The sequence below is a fragment of the Lonchura striata genome, chromosome 24 (assembly GCF_046129695.1).
Source record: "Lonchura striata isolate bLonStr1 chromosome 24, bLonStr1.mat, whole genome shotgun sequence".
Classification (NCBI taxonomy): Eukaryota; Metazoa; Chordata; class Aves; order Passeriformes; family Estrildidae; genus Lonchura; species Lonchura striata.
Window position 1 is genome coordinate 3,057,474 of NC_134626.1, and position 26,042 is coordinate 3,083,515.

The 26,042-nt window shown below is 44.0% G+C and overlaps 1 protein-coding gene across 2 annotated transcripts in view; it reads left to right on the top strand.

Annotated features, from left to right (window-relative positions):
- Positions 1-26,042, top strand: part of PLCH2 (phospholipase C eta 2) — a 75,852-nt gene that overhangs the window by 17,068 nt on the left and 32,742 nt on the right. The window contains exon 1 of one of the 2 annotated variants that reach the window (XM_021529875.2): positions 12,819-13,313. The exons of the other annotated variant lie outside the window; for it this stretch is intronic. Coding sequence (XP_021385550.2) covers positions 13,271-13,313 — 43 coding nt within the window. The 5' untranslated portion in view covers positions 12,819-13,270. Of the gene's footprint in view, positions 1-12,818; positions 13,314-26,042 lie in introns of those variants that run through there. 2 annotated transcript variants of the gene reach the window in all.

Consider the following 26,042-nt stretch of genomic DNA (forward strand, 5'->3'; position numbering starts at 1 on the left):
CATCTCTACAAGATGATGGATTTAGGAAGCCCATCGCAGAAACACAGTAGGTGGATTTATTCTTTTTACCTCTCCCACTAGAATTTTTGCTAGAAGATAAATTGTACTTGTGCTCATGGGCTCAGTTGTTGTTCAGTAGTACTTTCATAGCATCGCATCACTCTTCCTTTCCCTCACTTGCTCACAGATATTCTGCTATTTGACCCTGTTTGTTAGAAGATATTTTTGAGATCTTATCAGCTCACTGTCATTTCAAAAGATCTCTTATCTTTAAGAAGGCATGTTTTATTAATTATGGCCATAGTATCTAGATAAATACAAAAACTGCTAAGTAAATGAAAATCCATTCCACTCACAGCAAATGAAACATGTATTGTTTCGGAGAAACCATAATGCTAAGGACAGAACAATTCCCAGTTCTCTGAATGAATTGTTTACTCCAGAGCCGTTTCAGTAGCTGTAGGCATTGCATTTGAGTGTGCCTTGCAAAGTTTACTGATGGAGGGAGGGAAGGCTGGCTTTTAAACAACAGCAACTCCACCACAATGCACTGTGCTAAACTATGCCCATCATTTCTTAGTGTCATTACACACTGCTGTGTGTATAAAATGATTTCTGCTGGCACACAGTGCTGATGTTCCTGCGTTCTCTCAGTGGTTTTACAGGAGTTCTGCTGGTGTATAGTATGCTGATCAAGTTTGATTGTGCAGTCATCTTACCTTTACCTGTGGTGCATAGTTCATTAAAGCCACTGCCAAGTGCAGTTCTCAGATGCTTCTGCAGTGTTCTGTGTTCCTGGGGCTGTGTGCACACATTTGCCAGCTGCATGTCTCATGGCAAAGTGTGTTTGTGCAGAGGGGGCTGTTCCTCGGATCTGTGTCTGCTGGAGGATCACACTACTGCATCTCTAATGATGGTTGTAACACTTCAGGTACCCTGGGTGATGAGCCATTTGGAGGAGATAATTAATCAAGTAAATGACTGGCAAGTAAATTACAATCAGCATTCGGAATGCATCTCTGTTAGAAGCACCTGCAGGCATTCAGGTGCTGTGCAAGCCAGGTCCTCAGTTCTACTCTGCATTTTCCTTCTCTCTGTGGGCTTTATATAACCTTCCCCACTCATCTCACATGCATTTGCACAGTCCTACTGAGATGATTAATCCTCAGCTGGAAGAGCTTTTTTAATAGTACAAGTACCAGATTTGAGACTCAAGCTTCTTACAGACACTGTAGGGATAAAGTCTGGATTCTCTATGCAGCGTATCATGGTTGTGACATCCTGTAAATGTGGCTGTGATATCAGAGAGACTTTGCCAATACTATCACCAGAGAGTCTCTGAGCTCCTCACTGTCTGGTTCAGAGCCTGATTTACCTTCCTGCCCTGAGTTTAGGTGGCTGGACAGGGTGTGCTCTGAGCAGTTTGCTGTTTGCTTCTCAGAGTCATGAACAGACTGCAAGCACCACACAAGATGTGCAGATTTCCTACACCTTGGTCAGAATAAAGTTTAAAGCAATAATAAAAGTAAGAACTGCGAGGGAGTTGTGAAGATTACGTGGTTCCTTCTTGCTGTGAAAGGTGCAGCATACGTAGGTAATTTAGGGACAAGAGACAATGCAGTGACAGATTGTGCCATTCATTTTTAGAGCAGAGAAGTAGCTGTACTATCAGTCTGCAGCACCTGAACAGGTGATGCTTATCTCGATGGATGAGCTGCGCGTAGTTGTGAGAAGTGAGGCGGCTTGGTCAAGTCCCTGGAAGACACTACCAGCATTGGCAGAGCTTTTTGTGTCTAAAACTTGCAGTCCATGCAGTGCACTGTGCGCTGAATTCTTATGCCCTCCTACACGGTGGGATCTTGCCATTTCTGTGAGGACGGAGCAGGCGGCGGCTGTGCTGCTCTCAGTTTGCCCCGGTGCCCTGGGCAGGGGCTGTGCTGTTCTCAGGGCAGGGGCTGTGCTGTTCTCAGGGCAGGGGCTGTGCTGTTCTCAGGGAAGGGGCTGTGCTGCTCAGTTTGCCCTGGTGCCCTGGGCAGGGGCTGTGCTGTTCTCAGGGCAGGGGCTGTGCTGCTCTCAGGGCAGGGGCTGTGCTGCTCTCAGGGCAGGGGCTGTGCTGTTCTCAGTCTCCCCCGGTGCCCTGGGCAGGGGCTGTGCTGCTCTCAGGGCAGGGGCTGTGCTGCTCTCAGTTTGCCCTGGTGCCCTCGGCAGGGGCTGTGCTGTTCTCAGTCTCCCCGGGCCCTGGGCAGCGGCTGTGCTGCTCTCAGGGAAGGGGCTGTGCTGCTCAGTCTCCCCCGGTGCCCTGGGCAGGGGCTGTGCTGCTCTCAGGGCAGGGGCTGTGCTGCTCTCAGGGAAGGGGCTGTGCTGCTCTCAGTTTGCCCCGGTGCCCTGGGCAGGGGCTGTGCTGCTCTCAGTTTGCCCCGGTGCCCTGGGCAGGGGCTGTGCTGCTCTCAGGGCAGGGGCTATGCTGCTCAGTCTCCCCGGGCCCTGGGCAGCGGCTGTGCTGCTCTCAGGGCAGGGGCTGTGCTGTTCTCAGCTTGCCCTGGTGCCCTGGGCAGGGGCTGTGCTGTTCTCAGTCTCCCCCGTGCCCAGGGCAGGGGCTGTGCTGCTCTCAGGGCAGGGGCTGTGCTGCTCTCAGGGCAGGGGCTGTGCTGTTCTCAGCTTGCCCTGGTGCCCTGGGCAGGGGCTGTGCTGCTCTCAGGGCAGGGGCTGTGCTTTTCTCAGGGCAGGGGCTGTGCTGTTCTCAGAGCAGGGGCTGTGCTGCTCTCAGGGCAGGGGCTGTGCTGCTCTCAGGGCAGGGGCTGTGCTGCTCTCAGAGCAGGGGCTGTGCTGCTCTCAGGGCAGGGGCTGTGCTGCTCTCAGGGCAGGGGCTGTGCTGCTCTCAGGGCAGGGGCTGTGCTGTTCTCAGAGCAGGGGCTGTGCTGCTCTCAGGGCAGGGGCTGTGCTGTTCTCAGGGCAGGGGCTGTGCTGCTCGGGCTGACGGCAGCGCTGCCGCCCCGGTCGGGAGCGCTCCCGCCCCGCTCAGCGCGCTCCGTGCGCCCGCAGCGCGTCCCGGCGGCAGCGAGCGACAACCGCGGCCCCGGGGCGGCGACTGTCCCCTCCCGAGCGCCTCTGCTGAGCCACAGCGAGCGCTGTGGGCAGCTGGGGCTCCTAAAGCACACGGTCGTGTTTCCAACTTGAGATCCAGCAGTTGCAGTTCTGGAGCGTGTGACGCACAAGCTTACTATAAACTTAGAAACTTCTTCAGCAGCCCTTCTTCACCTTTTTTCTTATTTGCAGGCTTTGTATTTTCAGATGGCATCGGTTCCCCTGACTGAGAACTCTGTTAGTGAGAATTAACAAGGTATTTCTGGTGATAATTATCAATTCGCTTGTGACCTTCACTCCCAGTTCAGACTGACACAAGATAGCAAAGACCTTTGATACCCATGTGCTTCTGGCAAGATTTTCATTTGGTGTTTCATTCTTTCCCCGTGTTTCTGGGCCAGCTTTCATGCCATGCCCCTGCTGTTCAGCCATTCATGTTCATAAGGTGCTAGTTCTAACCCTCTTAAAAAATAAAACCCAGCTGAGGTCAAGCCTGGCAGTGCAGCTTTGATGCTTGCTGCTGTAGCAGAGAATTCAAAGTTTAGTCCCCTACAGTTCTCTCCCCTCAGAGCAGTCTCTTCATTTATTCATACATTATTAACTGGTGATTTGAGTAACAGATGCGTATGGGGGGGCATCCATAATTTATTACAAGGATGAGCAAGCCATGGCCCGTGGACAGTGAGGACAGGCTGAGCTCCCTGTTCTGGTGGGGGCAGGGGTTTCCCTTAAGGACAGACAGGAGGATTTAATGCACTGGGGCCTTTGGGCACCTGCAGTAAGATCAGCTTTGAGGGAAAATTCTGATCCTGGAAATTTCCGAGGGCTGCCCTCTGAGAGGGCAGAGCAAACATAAAGTGGGTGCAGGGTGTCACTAAGAACAGTGAAGCTGCTGCTTGCAGGTTCATTTTTTGCTGCTCAGACTGGCTAATCAGATAAACTGAGTTCTGCGCTTTCATTTAATCAGTGCAAATAGCTAAGAGGGGTGACTGTAATTGTAATTTAGCAGCAACAGGCAGAGATATGTGTAGAGAATTGACTTACAGCAAGCTCCTGTGCTAAGGCAGGACCTGCAGCACCTCTGTGCTGTTTGTAGCACGGCCCTGGGATGTGACAAGGCCTAAACTTGTGTCACCTGGACCCTCTGACTTGGTCTCCTGCATTTTGGGTCAGATTTATGTGATTTTTCTGTTTCCAGTCAAGAAAGCTCATCTTTTAACTGCAAGACTTAGGTCCAGAATAATTTTATACTAAACATCTTAACTAGAGGTGCCTTGAGCAACCTGAATGAAATCACTTATGAATTTAAGCTCTATGGAGTGTCACCAAATGGGGAATGCTTTGTAGAATTTTTTAAAATTTGTTTCTCATGTTAGATTAAAAAAGTAAAAGTATTTCACTGGAGGTTCAAATAAACCTATTTTGTCAGTTTTAGAAAAAAATGTGCTGATTTTTTCATTGTTTTAAACCATCTCATCTCATTTAAATTTATATATATCTAATCTATACTACATACTATCAGGTACATCTAATCTATAATAGATATATAAATAACATATACTATATACTATCACATGTGCTTTTTAAGCCAGTAACTATTTTGATGAACCAAAACATGTTGATTCAAAATAGATGAATTATTTTGGGAACTTTCCTTTGTAGAAATCCTGAAAGAAAACCTTCCCATATCTTTTCACAGTTCTCTGCTGCAACACTGCCCACTGATGCTTCCAACACCTGAAATAAATCTAAGCATATATATTGTTGTCATAAGACATGAACTGTGACTTGTAATAGGAGTAGAATAAATATAATTGCTAAAAGAAGAAAAGGGACTTTTGGAACAAACCCTTCCAGTCCCATATGTTTTAATTCTGCATTTGTGTCATGGCTGAGTCTTTGGTTCCTTCACGAGGTGATCCAAAGGAAGACTTTGGCACCCTCAGTGGTTCTTGGAAAGAAACTTGAGTTTTATTCTTGAGTCTCTTCCATTTCTAACTTGAAGCCCATCTGTGAAAGCCCAGTATTCCGAGTCAGGATTTTTCAGCACAGGTCTGTTATAATATTCTGCTATTTTTGTGCAGAACAAATGGCAATGATGGCATTGAAGGAACTGAGGCACAGTCAGTTCTTTTACTGTTGGGTTTTACTAATAAACAGCAAAGATTAAAATGTCACTTTTGATGGTGTTCTCATGGCAGTGTGTGTGTTAAAACCAACATGTCTGTACAACTGAGCTCTGGAACTGGAGCAATCCTGGCTCTATCCACACACATGTGGCACAGCAGCTCCTGCAGCAGGCTCTGCAAGGAATGCTTACATCCCAGACTGGAGAAGGACACAACATATTCCCTGAGCAGGGCATTACCTGAGGACTACCTCAGGTACCTGGGCACCAAAAAAACCCAGCTGAGGGGAGAAAATCAGTGAGCAAGGAGCTGCAGCCCCCCCAGAGGCTGTGTGAGAGCCCAGCAGGAGTGACCTGGAACAGGGAACGAGTCTGTGGCTCCATGGACTGGCTCCTGGGGATGACAGAGCACAAGAATGCAATTTCTTTTTACAAAAAAATGGACTAGGTATTTTGTAACAGCCTCTAACTGACAGCTGGGAGAAGGGGGATGAAAGGGAAGGTAGGTGAACTAGCTTGCAGGTATGAAACAGAGCTCAGGATTTGAGCTGTGTAATGCAGTTTAAATTCCACATCTCTCTGCATCTTGCAGAGAAACCTAATTTTTTTAAATCTCCACAGGCTTCTCGGAGACAGAAGATGCTAATTTTAGAAATGTGGCAGCTCGTCTTCTTCCCCACCCCCTTCCATTTGCTGCCAGAATGCTTAACAATCCAGTAAACAAGCTGTAGGAAAAAGGGGAATAACCTCAAGAGCTGAGGTTGGTGTTGGCCTCTTGTCCATGGCATTGTTGGGGAAGGATTTGCCCCCTGCCCGTGGGTCTCGAGTTTGAAACCGATTTAAAAATAGAAGAGTAACAGCTGAACTGATGGTGAAAAGTATTTAAAGGTGCAGTAATCGTGGCTGGCAGGGCCCTTTGCTGACCTGATTAATTCTGCACCAGTACTCAGGATAGTCTAAATTAAAGCATTGCATAAGGAGAGTGCTGGGAAGTAAAGGAACAAGCCTGAAAATTTCATGTAGAACTTGGATATCTCATTCTTCATTTCTCTACATATAGAAAACCTGACACAGAAATCTCACGGATCTGCTATGGGAGTTTGTTCTAATTACAAAATACAAAGCACACTACAAAAAGGTCTGATTTGAGATACCTTTTTACTGTGCAAAAAGGTGAGTTTGTTCCTCTTAATGAGTACCCAGAGTCCTAATTAGTGCAGATAGTGAAGGATAATTTCCACACTCTATACTGGTCTTGTATTGCTGCGTCTTCATCCTCTGCTTCAATCTTGTGTGGGCAAACAAAATTTGGACAATGTTTATCCAAACCCAAATGTACTAGGATTGCAACCACCTAATTATCAGGCCTTAGAGTGCAAATTTGTTTTGTCCTCATTTTGGCAACAGGTGGAGTGTTCTGAGTGTTTCCTGATGAAACTTTTTTATTTAAGAAATTCTGATGCAAAGCACCCAAAATTCCTTTGGCTTAAAAAGATCCAGCACTTCTCCACTATTATTATGGAAGTCTTTTTATTACTCTTTACCTGCTCTTGTGGGCATTTGAAGCTGTGTGTACATAAATATATGGGAAAATGTTTAATATTAGGCATTAATTGCTGCTTCGGAGCATCTGTATCACTAGAAGTTTTGTGTTAGACCTACACAAGACACACATGCGTGTTCAGTCTAGAAAATCTGCTATTTTTAAAGTAGGAAATGTGAGGCAGTGAAGTGTTCATTGCATTCGGAACACGTGGATAATAAATCTGCTTAAATTTAACATGCATCATAATTTCAAACACCCTCAAGTGCCTGGAAAGTTTAACAAAGCATGAATGCCTCATCTACTTTGTGCCTCGCAGAGCAATGCATTTATCTTTCCCAATTTATTTGGGACAATGGAGCAGAGTGCAGCACAGCTGTTTTCTATGGATGCAAGCATATGTGTCTTCTATTACTAATTAGCAATCGATTCCACCCCACCGTGTGTTTTTCATGGCTCAACTGCCTGAGAACTGTGTCTGTGCTCAGAAATCCATGTCACAGTTGTGACTGAATGAATTGCAAGTTTTGATTTTGGGAGAGAATTAGCTCAGGAGATTTTGTCATATGTGTCAGAGTGCTGTCTGCTGAAAAATGAAATGATTAATTTATTTCTTGGCTCCATTCCCATCTTGGGTATCTCATATCTTGTCCCCAGCATACACCAAAGATGTAATTTGCGCTGAAGCAGGTTATTATCAGTTCATAGGGACAATCCATATAGTTCAGGCAGCCATGATTCTCTTGTGGTTGTGGTTGTTTTGTGCCTTTTCCACAGCTCCCCCACAGTGCTGACACCGGATTCTCAGAGGCAGCAGAGCTTTGCAGACAATGGGCTGCAGGGTGGAAATATGTCACAAGCAGTAACAGGACCAGGAGCAGGGAGCTGTGAGCAGGCTCCCTCCACTACCAACAGCAGAAACATGGAATAAAGCAACTGTGCTGGGCTGCACTCAAGCAAGAATATTAATGCATTTCTATTTTTAAGGGGAGAAAAAAGGTTGCATGGAGAAACAAAGGGATCTGAAGTAATTGAACATTGATCTTTGTGTACTGTGCCTCTGTTGCTTGGATGCATCTGGGATAACCAGACTCACTGGAGTAACTGAGGTTTAGCACCTCACTGGAGGAGTTGACAAAATGAAGTAGAAAATACAGGGAAAGTATTGTGAGGGAAGAACTACAGTCACAGGGAAGGGAAATGATCTCCAGGATCATACCTCAAACACAACTCCTTGCTAGGACACCTGGAAGACCTCCTGCCCTAAGGTGTCCAGCTCCCAGGGGCAGGTGGGTGTTTGCCTGACAGCTCTGGCTGTGCAGAATTCCTGCAGTTGGGAAACTGCTATGGCTGCAGCCAGAGCCACACACCCCTCTGCAAGGCAGCTCACACTCCTGCCCGTGGGCTGCTTGCAGCTTGTCAGATATTTAATGATACCACAATGAGAGCAATTATGCAGCAGGATATAACACAGAGTTTGACTTTTCGGTTATAAACCTTGGAGGGACAAAGAGGAGCAGCAAGCCAAGTGATTTTTACATTTTCCTTTTAGTGATCTGAAAAGAAGTAGCAGGAATTCCAGCAGCAAATACATCTGCCTGCAGCTGTCACTGCAGCACCTCCAGATTTTATCACCTATATATAGTATAAACTACTTACTGAAGTGTTTTTGCTTAAACAAAGTGGTGCAGCCAATGATCTTTCCCTCATTTTCAGATTGTTAGTCATAAGTTTGAAAACACGCTGAAAACTTGTTTATAAAACACGGCAGGAAACAGAAGTGCTGCAGTGTGTGTGGGGCCTGGGTTATGGTGCTGTGGACTGTTCTTGTGAAGTGGTTGAGAACTCAGGACTGGGAGTGGCTGAGAACTTCAGTCTGGCTGGTAGCTGAGCTTTACTTCTAAAGGCTTTCTAAGACCCCAAGATCTGTTTGGAACTGTCTTTGCCTTCTTTCATTGCTGCCTTTCCCCTTTCTCTACTAGACATGAGCATCTTCCCATCTTATGTAACACAGATTTTCTTGGAAGAATGTGTGTTCCCTGAAAACCTCAAACAGCCAAGATGATTTATGGGTCTATAAGAAAATAGGCCACCAAAACACTTCAGTTCTTCCAATCTCCAAATCAGAAAGAGATCTAAGACTGAAATAATAAAGATTGTAAATGTTGTTTATTCTGAAACTGTGGGGTGAAAAAATCAGGTTAAACCAGCTTAGCTCAAACAACTTTCTCAGTGTTCTCTTTCTGGTGCTCAGTAGAGGTTTAGGAGAAGGGGGATGAAAGGGAGCACCAAAGGAATGGTTGATATCTCTGAGAGCCAAAGGAATGGTGATTATCTCTGTTATAAACAGACTGGTGAGCTCCCAGGGAGGCGAGCTGGTCAGTGGCAGAGGGTTTCAGGAGCAGGTACAATTTAGCTGTTAAGTTTTGATTCCTGTCCCGCTGTCAGACACATGTGAGAGGATGTGAGGCTGTAGCACTGGGCATGTGAAGGACATTACCTCTGCTCCTCTGCCCGAGGAGAAGCAGAAGACAATGGACAGCACACAGTACCACAGTGTCTTATTATAGAAAGAGTCACAAAACTTATTTATGCAAAGCATCTCCTTGGTATTTACAGCACATTCAATGCCAGCCATTTTGCCCTCTTTTTGTGTTGGTAATGGAGAAGTTATTACTTGCAAGCTGTGAGAGTTTTGATAGCAGTCTTCAAGTCAATTGTTGTTTTAGTTAAACAGACTGTTGGTGGTTGTTTTTACTGTTTCTATCCTACAAAGATAATTTTATTTAGAGAAATCTATCTTGTACACAGTGTGCCGGGCCTCTTCACCTTTTCTCTGCAGAAAATACATGGGAAGGTATCAAGGGGACCTAAGGGAAAATTTCAGATTACAAAAAGAAAACTATTGCTGCAATAGATTGTGCAATCCCATGACATCATTTGATGCAGGGCTGGAAACTGATCATCCTACTGGATGCTGAATTTTTTGTTGACTCAGGATTAAATGTATGGAAGGATTTTAGAGTTTTCTAATTCAATAGTGTTCATCTTGGCTACTGTCTGTAAACATTTTGCAATAAAACCTTAATTTGAAACTTCCCAACTCTTCATATGTTAAAAGAATGGTGATTTTGTTCTATGTCTTGCCACCTGCTGTTCTCTTCTGCGGTAAAGTACATTGGTAACTATGGGAACAAAAACTTAAGAACAGACACCCACATGTGTTGAAGTTGATTTATAGAAGGTCTTGAAGTGATGCCACGGATTGTGAGAGATGGAGCTCTCTGGATGGAGTTTGATGGCTTTCAAGGAGGGCTCAATGTTTGACTTTCAGAAGTTATTTAGAACGTCCCTGATGTTGTGGATGTTCCATTCTCCACTTAACCGTGGTGTGGCATGGTGGTGTTGCATTTCCCAGCTGGTTCATTCAGTCCCCAGCAGTGCTAACACTCCTCCCCTGTGCTGGGCAACAAGATCTCTGTTATTTCTGTCAGGAAATAGTCTTAGAATGTGATAAAATGTGGCAGCTGGAGCCTTGGGATGAAGGATGTATGTGTAGGTGAATGTGTAGTCAAATTATAATGTAGCTGTGCTATCAGCTTGGGTGCTTTGTGCTGTTTCTCTGGAAGTGCTCTGTTCCTTTCCAGGCAGCCAGGATGGGGCTGTGGCCCTGGCAGAGGTCTGGGATGGCTCAGGATCCTGTGTGGACACTGCAGCCACACACAAAGGGCAGATCTTTGTCAGGTCATGGCTCAGCTCCTCGGACCAGGTCAGCTGCTCAGTGGCAGCACTCTGGGCCTCCTCTGCATATCTGGGAAAGTAGGAATTGAGAAAAGTCCTGGCCCCTTTTAGTCCCTTCTTAGGACTTTAAACCTTTGTGATGTGACAGCACCACACCACAAGTCACTCTTCTGCTCTGTTTGGTAGAGCTGGAGAGCTGGGAATGGAGGATGAAGGAATTAGGGCATGCTATGCTTTGTGTAATATGGAACTGACAACGGGGTAGGCTTGCTCCAGCACTGTGCTCTCCAAACTGGAGTGCTGGTGACCTTTCCCAGTGACACGTGAACTTCTGGTGTGAATCAGAATCCTCAAATCCAGATAAAAGTTCATCACTGATTTCAAGAGTCAGCAGATTGTCTTTGCACAGAGAAATTTCCTGGTTTAGGCTAGACATTACTTAGAATAAGAGAATCTTTTAATGTAAAATGCTTTGGTCTCAATGATAGCACAGTCTGTGTTCTCTTTATTTCAAAAAATTTGCATGTGTTGTGAAGGCATTCAAATGTTTCTCTGACGTTTGTTCTGTGACCCTGTTCTAACTGCACAGCAAAAAAGTCCCAGAGAAACAAAACATTTCATTTTATGAAATTGATATCATATAGTAATTAGGTATGATACTGAATCTCTAATGGTCTCAGATGGGAGTATATTTTTCTTCTAAAGAAAGCATAGCCTGGTGAAGCAACACGCTTTGCTCAATTTGATGGGGTAATTAGTGAATTAGTTGATCATCCTTAGCTGTTATCTTTAAATTTACTCTGTCTCTTGATCAGGTTTTGAGGAATAGGTAGTGTTGAATGGGAGGTTTGTTCCCAGCAGTAATTGAGCCTGCCCTGCAGTGTGAAGATTTCCTGCCCTGGGATTCCCCAGAGAAGCTGTCTGACAGGCACTTTCTGGGCCTCAGCACTTGCCCATCTTCTCCCTTCTGATATGAGAGGAGATTTGTTGATAACCTGCGCTTGCCAACAGGAAATAAGAACTGAAATGAGAGTTACTTTTAGGATAGACCTCGCACATTCTCTGCAGTTTTTGCCCTGATAAGCCTCTGTTAAAGCACAGTGGCTGCAAGAGGAATTACCCAAATGTAACGTGGTGTAAATACATGAGGCCCCAGAGACTCCTGCAGTAAGTGCTCCTCAAGTGCTTCTGGATGGGTTGCTCAGGAGATGAGACCTCAGGGGACAGAGCTAGTGCTGAAAGCCACTAAGCAAATAGGATAATGTTTTATTGAAAGTAAACCTGAGCCAAATCCTGGAGCATTTCCTTAGATGGCAATGACCATGGGATTCATGCCTAAATGAAAACTGCAGAGGGTTGTGTCAGATCTTGCAAAGATCTTGATCTTTCTACAATAGCGACTCAAATCTAAAAAGCAAAGATGATAGAGGATGGAAACAGCAGGAGAATCCAGCTGCAGCAGCTGGGAACATGAACAAGAGTCAACATTCCCAGTGTGGAGAGCCTGAATGGGGTGGGAGACAGTGACTCTGTGAGCATTCCACAGCACACCTCGTGCTGAAGTGGGTCAGGATGAGGAGGTACAAGGGAGAGGGAACATCAAACAGCACAGACAGACTGGCTGCAGTTCCTGCAGTCAGAGGGGAGAGGATCAGAGCAGCACTGCCCCATGGACCTGGGTGAGGGCACTGCCTGCAGGCAGGTGTGCCCTGGCTGTTGGCAGGATCCTGTGATCCTGCCTACCCTGTCCCCCAGCAGCAGATTCCTTTCCTAGAAGGGAGACTAACTTTTCCCTGTCTTTTATCAGTCCTGCTTAATTAGATTTCAAGTCCTCAAAGGAACAAATTGTTTTATCCAGTGTATTTCAGTGGCATGTAGGAGGGGCAGGAACTATTCCTGGTTGAAATTTTTAGGCAGCACCCTCATACCAAGATGCTGAAGTTCTTCTCCAGGATTTAGACAGAACTTAAAGGTCTGTGTCTGTCTTCTCCTGCATTGTGCTTTGGGACACAGACTACAATAATGTGCATTGTTTCCTAACCATATCCTATTAATTCTGCGTTAATATTTCCTTGTCAGTTAAAAAGGTGGGAAATGTATCATCTTTGCCAAGAAAAGGAATTAGAAAGAAATCCAAAAAGAACAGCTTGCCTATTTTTATCAGTAGCTGTAGACTTGCTTTCTAAACTTAAGCAAGTCTGGGAGGATCCCATAACAATGTGTAGGATGCTGAATGGACACAGGGGAGGCATTAACATAAAAAAGAGGTTGTTTCTTTTTTTCCCTTCTTACTTGAAGTAGCACCTCACTGACGTTTGCTGCCTACTGCAACACATCCCAGAGGAATAAAAAGTGAATTATCCTCTGTGCTTCTTTGCTGACATCCACAAGTTTTTCCTTCAGCTCTTTTCCAAAGGAGTAAAGCAAAAGCCATCCCCACGTCCTGCCTGGGAGCAGGGAGGCAAAGAGTTAAGGAGCAGTTATCCCAGGTGGCTGAACACTTGAGTCGCAGGGAAAGGCTGGGAACATTCATTGAGCTCCTGCGCTGGCTTCTACCTGCCAGCAGCTCCTGATGCACCCCTGCACAGGGAATAAAGGCTGAGCCTGCTCAGAGCACAGGCAGCAGGCATCCCTAGGAGCCCTCGGATGCTGCAGTGAAACCACGGGCAATGCTCTTTTCCTCATTCTTTACAAGAGTCTTTTGAAAGATCAGGGATGTGCATATGGTCTTTGCTGCTTCCTCTGGTGTTTTTACTTGAATCTCTCACTGGAATATGGATGATGCAAGCACAATTAAATGCCTCAGTCCAGAAAAAGGTAAGGGGATAAATGTTTTTTTAACCACCTTTCAGAGGGAAATGAGTTTTACTGTAAAGTGTAGTTTACAGAGCTTCCTTGGACACTTCTTTTCTGTTATTGAAACTTAAATGCTTTAAACAAATACAGCAGGTTCTTAAGGGAGCTTTTGCTGTACCTTTGCCTCCTACTATCACTAAAGCTTAAATAATAAATGTATCTCTAATGGCTGTTTCCTCCTGCATAAAGTGTGCAACGAAGGAGTGCACCAGGTATGTTCATGTTCCTTTTCTGCTTGCTTAACTAGCTGCTGTCACCATAAGAAAGGCTTTCTATTTTTAACCTGAGACCTTCTGCTACCCACATTAGAAGAGAGAAAAGAGACTCCAGTACTATTGTGAGTCAGCTGTATTGTTTTAATTTTTTAAAACAGGTGATTTGCTACTCCTTAGATGTAATTTCTTTACACCCATCCAACAAGAAGAGTGCACAGAATCAGTTGGGGTTGAAGTTTTCCCTGGTGGGATTAAACCAGGGGTGAAGTCAGGGAAGTGCTTCGAGCTGGGAAAACTGTGCTGCAGTGTCCTGCATGCTGAACTTGGAGCTCATCCCTCCTGTACTGATGGCTGCTGAAGGAATCTATGAAACTCAAGACCAATTTTCAAAAGCCCAGTTTTTATTTTTAAAAGCTTTATTTCCTCATTGATTTACTCAGGAGAAGCCTGGAGAGAGAAACCCTTCCCTGTGATGTAAATTAATTGACTCCAGTGCCTGGCTGCCTGTACGCATTCTGTATTTTATGCCTGTTAGGCTTGTGGTTTTACAGGAGTTATGCAACAAGTAAAGAAGGATGTCTTGGGTTCTGTGTGCTCAAAAAAGCTGCTCTGGACACTGGTCTCACACCTTGGTGTCTTTTGGGAAGGCAGAGCAATATCCCTCACTCAACTAATTAATGCTTAGTGCCTGTTCCTCAATCCCTTTTGAAGGAAGCACTCCTTAAAGTTCTCTTTTCTTTTCTAAAAATCATTTCTAGATGAAAACTTTGCCAAAGTGGAAAAATGCTTGGCTCTAACTTGGTGTTTGGGTGTCAGAACCAAACCTTGTACCTGTGAGCTCTGGTTTGGCTTTGCCGTGTCTTTGTTATTAAAATTCCAAAAATAAGCTCCAGCAATGCCATTCACTGAGAAAAGGACAACAGGTAACTCAGGTGGCTGTACCTGTGCAGTCACTCATCACTGCAGCAAATACTGCTCCAGTAACTGAAGAAGGATGTGGATGTGAGAATTACATAAAATTGACTTTAAAGGATCCCATTCTAGAGCAGAACTGTAATTTAAAAAAGAAGAGTGTGACCATAGAACATCACACAAGGAAAGCTTCTATTGTACATAGAAATTGCCATTGTTTTGTCCATAGTTTTATGACCATTTTGGAAACTGTTTTATTTATTGATTAAATTAATATAAAATCTAAGAATGCTTCTAGGCTGCAACAGATTTAAAGACTCTGAGAAGTATGCAAACAATTCAGGTAAATAATGAGAGAATCTCCGTGTGCATCACAACAACAGACAAATGTTAACCAATTTCCTTGGGGATTTGTTAACAATGAAACAGAGATGATGAGATGCATTTGGGCATTGTAAATATTTAAATAGCAAAAAAGGCAGATTTTAATACTTGGCATAAGAATTTATTTACCTGTACCATATTGCTGGTGTAGAGGCTGGAGATTTGGGAGCATGGAAGCTTTAACTGAACAATGTTCTAAATAGGGAGAAACTATTTCCTGTATGCAAGAACTTTTTTTGTTCCAAGGAAAGAAGGTGGCTTTCTTGAGTCTTCAGAATACGTAAATCCTCAAGTTTTGGATTGAGTTGGCTGAAGTGGTACATTTATCATGGAATCTTAGAATGGTTTGTGTTGGAAGGGACCTAAAATATTGTCTTGTTTCATCCCCCTGCCATGGGCAGGGACAACTTCCACTCTCCCAGGTTGCTCCCAGCCCCATCCAGCCTGGCCTTGGAATTACCAGGGATCCAGGGGCAGCCACAGCTGCTCTGGGCACCTGTGCCAGGGCCCCACCACTTTCACAGAGAAGAATTCCTTCCCACTATCCCATCTCACCCTGCTCTCTGGCAGTGGAGAGCCTTAACACACTTTTAATTATTGCATTTTCTAACAGAAATGTTTCAGGACTGAAAACCAGAATCGTTTGGTTTGGAAAATGTCATGACAGGACATATTCCTGATCCAGTTATTGTTCTCTGAAAATGCACCAGTGTGCATTTGTACTTTTAAAAAAGATCTTCAGGGAAGGTGTGATGGAGTCACCCAAAGTCCTTTTGGCTTCTTCCTACTGGGTTCAGCTTCCAACTTCTGAAAATAGGAATGAGAGAGAGGGGCTCTCACCTGAGGATCTCCCTGGAGATCATCCAGGTGGCAGTTACTCAGGTTTATTCCTTGCTTGCAGTAGGAAACTTCTAAGGCTGCAATTGAATCTGTGATTAAACCAGCTCAGTGTTTCTGCCAGATGGTGTCCTTCTAAGCCAGGGAGTGGAAACACCTGGAAAACAAATGGGGTAACTGAAAAGAGCAGAACTTCTGTGGGCAGGGCTTCCATGGGCTGAAGACATGGGCAGGGGGGTGCATGAAGGTTTATTTTAAAGGGTTCCACTTCTTGCATCTGTAGAATTAAAAGGAAATGGGATTCTCCTTCCACTTAGATATAAAACCAGTCATGGTGCAACTGAAGCCAGTAATTCCCCAGTGTATGGAAACCTCCAGAAGCCTTCATATGATGGTCTGTTCAAACACTTGAGTGAGAGGCACCAACATCCAGGCTCTCAAGGCTTTGGTGTTCCAGTGACTTGCCACTCTCCTTTTTTAAGGGATTCTGGCTGACTAGAGGCTGAGGAGTCATTGATGATGATCCAAAATATTCCTTGTTCCCAGTAGTTCTGAAGAGTTCAGCTATCAGCAAAGAAACAACTGATACTGTCAGTGCTATTGGGAGAAGAATGGGCCATGTCCTGAGAGAAGCATCCTGTCTGGGAAAATCTTTTGAAAATGTGGCAGCTGGCAAACATCTTCTAGTGGAACACCTCATGAGATGTGGCTGCAGAATTTCAGCCTCCAAACTGCTACAGACTCCCAGGAACACCATTTGCACAATGTCTCTCACTGGGGAAGATCAATACTCAGGTGTTCTCTGGTTCTCCAGCCTCATTGTTCCTGATTTTGCCTTTTGCTGAAGATGTTGTTTCTCCTGGTCTAACCCTCAAGTAGAGACGGTTTCCAGATGCCTCATCTTCAACTTGATTTAAAAAAAATAGAGAAACATTGCAAAGAAAATGTCACATTAATGCTAAATGCACAACTTCAAATTAACTAGTACCATACGTGCAGATTGCTGATTCATATCCCTTCTGTCCCTGACAATCATTTGTGTGGGGAATGTGAATTGAGTCCAGCTAAATGGGAAAGCTTTCCCACTTCAGGGAATTACAGAGAGATCATCAATATTGGCCTTTGCAGGATAATCAATATTAGCCTGTGCATATCTAAAGACATTATGTGGCAGCAGCTAAATTTTCTGGCATGATGTGATCTGACATGGAGTGAATATGGACCTGCTAGTGCTGAACAAAGTCCAGAACCACTGTTAAATGTGGCTGTCTGTAAAATATTTTCCTGAAAGCCCATTTTTCCAGCTCAGCCAGTGAGCTGACACTTTCATCAGCCTTCAAATGCCTGCTTATCTTCTGGCTCGAAGCCCTGGGGAGAAATGAATCTGTCAGGATGCTTTGTTTCGAGCCGAGGTGGACATTGGAGGCCATCACGAAGGATGGAAACATTTCCTGTAAGAGCTCAGGAGCAATTACTTTACTTCCTGTACGTTTACCTGAGCCCCACTGAATCCAGGACCAAATGAAATTGGGCAATCAGCTGGGAGACTGCAGCTCCTGAGCTTGCTGTGAGCTCCAGCTCAGCACCCTGCACCCTCCGTGCTGCTTGCTGCTGGTGATCTTCCCCTCAGGGATTGCAGCAGGTGGTTCCTGCTCGAAGGAAACCACAATTAGGGTCAACTCTCAAGCTTCCAGAAGGACCTGCCATTGCTTTCTGAGGTTTGCAGATGCTGGGTTCTGTTGAGTGGTAAGTTTTTGATAAGTTAAGGAAAATTTAAAGAACAGCCTCATAAGGCTGTCTCTCAGATATCACAGAAGCCAAGAAAAGCACTGAATGAAGACAGAGAGACTGAGTTATTCCTAGAGCCATCACAGATCCTTTTTTCCCCCATTTTTTATGAAACTGGTCTATATTTGAAGAAATAGGGAGTCTGTCACATATTTCAAAATGTAAATGGCACAAAAGGAAGGTCTAGCAGAATTCTGAATTTATAGAGATAGAATACATTAAAAATTATCCCAAATACAGAAGTAAAATTTGTGAGTTAAAATCACTTTGTGGTGATGCATTTCAGTATCAGGTGTCTTTTCTGAATGTCTTTCAACCTGTCTTGCATTCCTGTGCCCATTTTGCTTTGGATTCTTGAGTTCTTAGAGGGGTTTTCCTAGAAGGAGTAATCATATTGATGGATGGCTTTCATCCCAACCTGCCTTAATCTCCCTCTCTGTGTTTATGCCCCATGGCCCTGAACAGATGGTCAAGCACTGAAAGACCTTTAAATGTAAAGGGTTTATGATCTTACTTCGATTAAGTGTGTAGGGACATTTTCTTGTACGAGTTGGTGGTTGGAGACAAGGTGACCTTAGAGCACCATTTATTGTCTTAAAATCTTAATTTTATGCTGACATTTTTCTATAACTGATAAAATTTGTTTATAACAGCTTTGCAAGGAAAAGACTTCAACAGCTCAAATCATAAAGCCTGTTGTCACTTAATTAAAATAATTGCATCATTTTTTCCCAGATGAGCTCAAGAGAACTAAACATCATGGCAGGAGGCAGAGTAATTGTCATTAAATTAGTGCTGTTGTTGCTAATGGGTCCCCATTCCACAAACACTCCTTCAACTGAATGAAATAATTTAAGGGATTTCACAATTGGTTCATTTTAATAATGGGACTTTCTAAACAGTTTTGGGAAGCCCTGGGAACGTTCATAGTTGTGGTTGCCTAAAGCAGCTATCCCAGGGCTTGCCCACTGTGAATTCCAGTATGGAAAGGAGCACCAGGAAAATGTGATGTTACAGCCTCTCCCAGAGGAATCAGTGCCTTGCCAGGGCATGGATACTGAAACCAGGTGGATTTCAGACAAGCTAAATAACTTGCTGAATATGCTCTGAGCCAGTGCACAAATGTTACACGTGGAGGCCTGGTGGGTGAGACACAGAGGCCACGGAATAACCTGAATTCCACTCGAAGCAGGCAAGATGTGCAGTGTTAATCTCGAGGGGGGATTACTGTGCTTAGAGGTGCTGTCCAGATGGTCGGGCAGGCTCTGCCTGTGCCCATGGCAGAGGTCGGCACGGTGGGGCTGGGCTGGAATTAGGGAAAAGGCAGCTTATGCACAGCTGGGATAAGGTTGTGGCCCCAGAGCAGGTGCTCTGGACTTTCTGAGCCAAAACCATCTGAAAGTGATTGATTTAGCCAGTTCTTGAGAGAGCTAATACAGAAGTTTTTAGTTGAAAGGCAAAAATAGAAAATGTAACCGCGAATGTCTTTTTCCCATCAGCATCTGCTCCTCAAATCCCTCTTCTTGGGAAGAGCCCACACTAAAAACAATGGGCAGCTGTTGTATACAGACAGAGCTGTGAAAAAGCAGAGCGCATTGGAAACACAAAGGCAAAAGGCTCCAGCAGAGAGAAGAGAAACTGCAGCTGAGCTGGCTGCTCTGCCTGCCCAGTTCATGCTGCTTTTGCCCTCTTGGAAGCAGCATTTCTGGGGGAAAGGGAAGAAACATAAATCACTTGTTTAAAAGTAGTGAATGAGCATCATTCACCTTGGATTCTTCAAGTCCAGTCATCTCCTGCTGCTTGTGTTTGTGCCCATGTATGTGGGGGTTTTGAACCTTTACTGCAGCTGAGAGTATTCCTGACTTGTATTTAGTGTCGTGCACTTTAAAGGGATGTTTTTGCTTTTGGTATTTCAGAATCATCTTTGCATTTAGTGGTTCAGAAGGTGGTAACAGGATGGCTAACTCCTATGAAGACCTTGGGCTGGGGTAGCTAAGATGTAGCTGGAAATGGAGTTTCTGCAGGGTTTTTTTTTCAGGTTTTTTTGACTGGTGAAAGTGCAACAGGGAGGGTAAAAGTAAATGAGAGAGAGAAGTATGCCAGAAGGCACTGATATCTTCTGTTTCCTCTTTGTATTTTATGATTGTGTTGTTGGATGCCAATAATTTTCTTGTGATTCTACAGCATTAGAAGCAAGATTTCCATGGGTGGGAAGTGGGAAATGGGAGCAGCTCAGTGTTTTAGAGTCAGCCTCTTGTGACGAGGTCAGTTTGTTAATCTGGTAACTGGGTCTGTAGTGTGTCCATGCAAAGGTAAAGGGAGTGCATGGCTGGGAAGTCACAGGTCTAATCCTGGTGGATTTGCAGGTCAGATACACTGCCAGCTCTGTAACATTTAATGTCTTTGGCAGTCAGGATATTGAAATTTCTAGTTTTGGTTTTTGTACTTTGAGGGCTGCAGCTGGTTCCCTATGTGTTACATAACTGTTCACACTTTTTCCATCCCTCAGCAGTCAAGTGAATCCCTCCATCCTGAAGAATTGCATTAATGACAAACCCGTTTGTCTCAGGAGGATCTCCATCCTGTTCCCTTTTCTCCATCTTCCAAACCATATGTGTGTTGTGCTCCTGTGTCTTCCTCAAGATGTTCTTTCTGTGGGATGGAGTCTGGTTCCTCTGGCACTCTCGAAGTGACTTTCTTCCTCTGCAAGACTTTGACATTCCAGCATTGTTCAAGTGTTCTGAGTTCCATTTTTAGCTAAGCCACAAGCCAGCCTGGAGACTCAGACAATGTTGGTTTTAAAATCTATTTCGTGGCATGAAAATCCTTTGTTACACTCAGACAATAATAAGTTCCTGAAGTGCTGTGGAAAGAAGTCTTTAATCTCCCTGTTGGGTCAGGTGAGCAAGATTGCTCTGAGGATGTCAAGAGAGGCAAGAATAGAAACCCATTTCAGTAGGCTTAGATCCTAAGTCCTCAGCTCAGTGTGCTTAAGAGTTGGGAGAGGGATTGTGTCCAATTTAACCCTTTGTTATTCCCTGTTGCTCTTCCATGCTGTTATCTGGTATCCAGCATAATAAATGGAGGAGCCTTCTAAAATATTTTCATTTTACTCTTTTTCCATGAGGATTTTCTTAGGAGGCCTGAAGGGGTGTATGGATAGTGAACTGAAATAATTTAAATTAAACCTTCTCTGTATACTCTTAGGATTAAAAATCTATCTTTAACTTGAATATTGTAATAGTTCTTTTCCAGTGCTATAAATCATTGGCATTTCTCTCTACTCAAATAAAATCAAATCCACATTTGAAGCCCTGCATTTGCAGAATTCTAATTATGAACCATGAAACCAATATCTTGAGCAATGCTGCAATGGGAATTACATTTCACTTTTCTCCTCTTTTCTCCTTGTCCCCAGGTTGATAACACATAAATGGTGAATGCAGACTCTAGGATGCCCTGGCAGAATTGATATTTGAATTTTGAAAGGAGTACCTTTAGCCACTGTGCCAGCCACTGATTCTGTTGCATGTACAGTGTGGAAAACTGCAAGGAAACCTGTTTAGTACTGCAAGAGGGGGGAAAAGGAGCTAAACAGCTGCAATGCTTTTGGTTTATGCAGAAGTTTGCCTTAACTCTGGCTCCTTGTAATTGAGAGCCTCAGAGTTTAGTTCTGTCTCCTTCCCTGTGAGGTACAGCAGTGACATTCTCACCGTTTAGGGTGGTATTTCTAAAGCACGGACATTACACAAAGATGTCTGAGGGTTTATTTGAGGAATTCAGAGGTGATAGAGAAGGCAATGAAACTCACAGGCCCCAGCTCTCATCCTGGCCCAGGCTTCACGTGAAGAAAGGATTAGGATCTTCAGAACAAAGTTTCCTTTGTTCTTCCCTTCAGGGCAGAGTTTTCTGCAGGATGCATATATCCTTCTGAGCATTTTGCAGGAGAAGTTGTTCTTTCCCTGATGACAGTTTGCAGTCATCTCACTAAATTGCTCTTGAAAGATGCCTTAGGAGGGTGGAAGGCTGTGGTGGAAATGTTTGAATAAACAGTGGCAAGAGTGTTCATAGCATCACTGCTTCCTGTGGTGGAGACCCAGTTTGGTTCTAGTTTGGAATTAATCTGTGGTTAAACTCTGAGTCAAGCCCAGTATAAGAACTCTGGGCATTGGTGGTGAAATAAACAACTTGTAATTGAGAGTGAATCATCTCCAGAATTAACTACTCCAAAGCTTTTTTCAAACTGTGAAAGGAAGAGTAGGAAGCACTTAATGAATGTGTTTTTAAATGGGCAATTTGTGTTTAGCTCATCAGGGTAGAAGCATATGAGGCTCCTTGTACAGATCACAGATGGCAAGAGAGATTGTCTATTGTACTTAAAACTTAGTGTAGCTTAAGTGGTTGTGATAACCTAAGTGACACATTTCTGTGTTTGGAGTTCAATGGGTGCATTTCAAATGGAACGAGGTAGTGACTTAGTGCTTTTTAAAAATTAATCCTCACCTGCTTTTATCTGTCAGTCCTGGAGCCCCCTCAGTGCTCTTGGTTCTGTTACAGCAGCTCTGGGCACAGGAACTGCCTGGTTTGCCCTAAGCAAGATCTTCTATGGCTATGTCAGCTTGCAAAGACACCCCTAAATACAGTGTGAGATGGACAGATACTGGGGAAGAAGGAGAAGAAGGAAGAGGAGAAGATGATGAAGAAGAGAGGCAGAAGAAGAATTATTTGAAACCTTTTTTTTTTTTTTTCACGTGTCACCTAAATCCCTTGACTGGATAGGGCAGGAGCACGGCTTTAGGATTAGTGCCTACGATGGATTTAGGATTTGAAGCAAACATGTGTTGCTGTGTTTCCATCGTATCTAGTTTTTGCTGCCTAGAGAGAAATATTCTTTCTTTTATCAGAAATGCCCATTAAAATAGTGAGGAGAACCTTTGGAGAAGAGAAGAAGACCATCACAATGATATTTTGAAGAGCTGTATGAGAAGAAAATGTGATTATTCTTTTTTTTTCCAGCCCTGGAAAGAGACTGAAGAGCTTATGCACCTGGGCAGATCTACAGTGAAAGGCAAGGGTGGCTCAGGAGGGCAGAGAGGGGAATGGATTGTGCTGTTAACTGTGCATTATTTACTGCAGGGGATGTTGTTGGTTGGTTTTGAAGAGCAGGTAGAGCCCCCGAAAGAGTGAGACCTGCAAATCTGTTTGTAACCAAAGAAAGGGAAGGGTTTTCTCCCTGTGGGAATCGCTGTCAGGAGGAGGAAGTGGTGGAGGAGCCAACAACTATAAATTGCTGTAATGTCTTGATGGTGCCAAGCAGTTGGGAAAGTACCAAAGGAAAAAGAAAATCAGCAGGAGGAAAAGAATATCATCGGGAGGCCTTGCTGTCCAGAAATCATCTACATGCCAGATTGCCTCATGCTCCATCATGTGTCTTCTTTAAAAGCTTGAACTGAAGCCCACCCAATCCTCCAAAGTAGTCACAGGTACATCACAATAAAAATTATTCTTTTGGGATTTTAATGTTCTAAATCTGGACTGTGAATGAGGCTTAAATTAGCTGAGAAACTGTTCTGAAACAACCTGAAAAATGCCAATGGATTTTGGAAATTAATGGCTGTTTTCTATTTTTCTGATAATATTTTTATTCTGTTACATGGAGAATGTGTACTACAGATATTTGATACCTCCTAAGGCCATCAGTGCTTGTTTCCAGTCCAGATCAGATATGGATATCTCAAAATCTCCCTTGCTTCAAAATAAGTTCTCAGTGGCCCGTCTGGCTGAAGACTTTTTCTGGGTTGGTGGCAGCATCGTCGCTTCTCCGAGATGGAAAATCGGCCACTTTGGTAAGGTGCTGAATCCCTGCATCCAGTGAAGTGGTGACACCTTTAAATCTTCATGTTGAAATCTTAGTTAGTGGCACCTTTGTGTAGCAGCAGCGTGGGGAGCAGAAAAGAAGGAAGGTGAGGCAGCCCTGGTCTGATGCTGCTTGGTTGGTAGTGCAGTTCTTTTTGTCTTCAGCAAGCCCCCACTTATAATTTCATTATTGATTTATGTTTTTCAGGACAAGTTAGAGCGAAGTTATACATTTTGACACTTGCTGAGCCTTTTAAATATTCTGTTGCATAGACTCTGTCTCCTTCTCCTTACCCACAGCACGACAGTTTTGCTATCTGCCAGTATTGTACACACCTTAACTCTTTAATTTTATTTGTAGTTTAGAGATTTAAAAAGGAGTATTTGGAATTATCTCTGCTGTCTTCATCCACACCAGGTCACTGGACTGTCTAGAGGCTTTTCTGAATACAGATACACAAAACTCAAGCTTCACTGGCTTTGTGAGAAGATCCCCTTTGGGTGCTCACAGCAGCCTTTCGTTTAAATAGCTAATAAACCCAGCAAACCTAATTAGACATGGCCAGAGAAAACAGATGTTCTAGTAAAAACACTTTAATAGCAATCTTCTTGAGCCACTTCTGCATGGCCAGTGAGGAAATCTGCAGCCTGACCAGAACCACCCATTCCTTGGAGCACTTTTTGTCCTGTTTGTCTGTCAGCTTCATTGATCAAAGACTTTTTTTAGCAAGAAAGTTGGACACATAGATAGCTTAGCAACTACTGGGAATTTTTGCAGAGGAGAGGAGAAACACCATCCTACTCTGCTTCTGTATTTCCCTGGATGCTGGTGGCTGATGGAGGGGTGGAGAACTGACAGCCTGACCTCAAATCAAGCCCCTAATTTCCACAGGATTAAGAACATCTCTTCTCCCATTAACATCTCATTTATTAAGTGCTTTAAGGACCAGTCTTCCATCATCTCTTGTACACAGTAAACACTATCCCAACCATTGCTGGCAGAATTATAGAGAAATGTTCTTTTCCAAAGACACTTCCAGATTTTTTTGGCCAATGAATAGAACAGTAGAAGTCCTGGACTTCAGTGAAGCTTGAGCCACTGAGAGGCAACAAGGGGGAGAAAGCTGTGCTAGGAAGAAGATGGTTGGTTCAAAAGGTGAGAAGGACATGTTCATTGGGCTGGAGGGATGCAAAATGAAACAAAGGAAGTTTAATTAGTTTGGATGTGATCTGGTGTTTAACTAGATCCAATGTAGTGATGTGGCTGAGGCTGGTGTACCTGGGCCAGGAACACCACAGCCAGTTCATAGGCAGGACTGGCAAAATATCTTCTGGACTGTTCAGCTGGACAGAATTCCCAACACACTCAGCTGAATATATTATGTACTTGGATATATTGCATATTTTATATAATTATACTGATATATTGATTTTAAAAAAGATTTTATCCCTCCTGTCTAGAAAGAAAGTGAAATTCCTGGCAGGAATAGTTGGAGCCAGTCAGCTCTTTGGTTTACATATTGATGAGCCACTTATAGCTGTGAAACCATTTCCAGTGAGACTAAAAAAATGGGGCAGTCATTATGTCTTCAATGGATTGGCAGTGCTGAATGTGTGACAAGTGTGGGAGTCCTCTGTTTGTGTGTGGGAAAGCTGTTTTGGTTTGGTGATATTTTAAGGGGATATTTCTTGCCCTTCTGGTGCACGTGTGCTGGGGGGTTTCTCTGGGCTCACAAACATCTTCTGGAGGCCCTGCAGAGAAAAAAGCTGCTGGAATCTGTTCTCCTCTCCTGCTGTTGTTTAGGAGGGTGGTTGTTGTGAGGCACACAATTAGGATTCATCCCTCCAGGATCTGTTCATGGGCAGAACTCAGCAGAGGAGTTTGGTGCTCCCTGCTCGCTGTCCCTAAGCCTGCCTGGGGCAGAGTGCAACACAACCTGGGGCTGCCTTGAGCCCAGGGCTGGGAATCTTCTGACAAAGCTGGTCCCTGTACAAAAATACTCAATGACTCAATCTCCTGACTTCTTTTCATCCCCACATGCTAAAATACACCCACACCTCACATATTTATATCAAAATCAGACTCCTAAAAGACAATAATGCTACTGAACCATAAATAATTGATTTGCAGACACTAGAACATCTTTCTAACAATAGGCACAGTATTGGTCTCCTTTCCCCGCCTTGTTTCAGGACAAATTGCAGGGTTTATGCTTTGTGTAGTTTTGCTATTTATTATTACTTTGTGTAGTAAATATAAATGTTATTAAGAAGCATGAGAAATCACTGTGAGTCTTTTTGCTGCATCAGTCCAGTGTGGAACTGGGTGTTCCATGTTTCTATTCCCTGCTCTGCTCTGCTCTGCTCCGACAGTGCTCTGTGCTGCAGGATACAGAGATCCATCTTCTCTCCACAATTTTTTGTTCAGATGCAAATTGAGGCAACTCATTAGATCAGCAGAGAGCTGAACATAAGCTGAATTCTGAAAAAAAAAAACTAATGAAGTGAAAAACAGAAAAGCTGTAATTCAGCCTTAATTGAAGATAGTTAAGAGCCATTTCTTCAAAAACCTGATTCATTGCAAGACTGGGGGATTTTTATCTGAAGTATAGGAATGAATCCTTAAAGAAGAAATGTGAACAATGGCAAGGAGAAGCAGTTCTACTTCTCAGCAGTGTGCCCTTTTCACTTACATGCT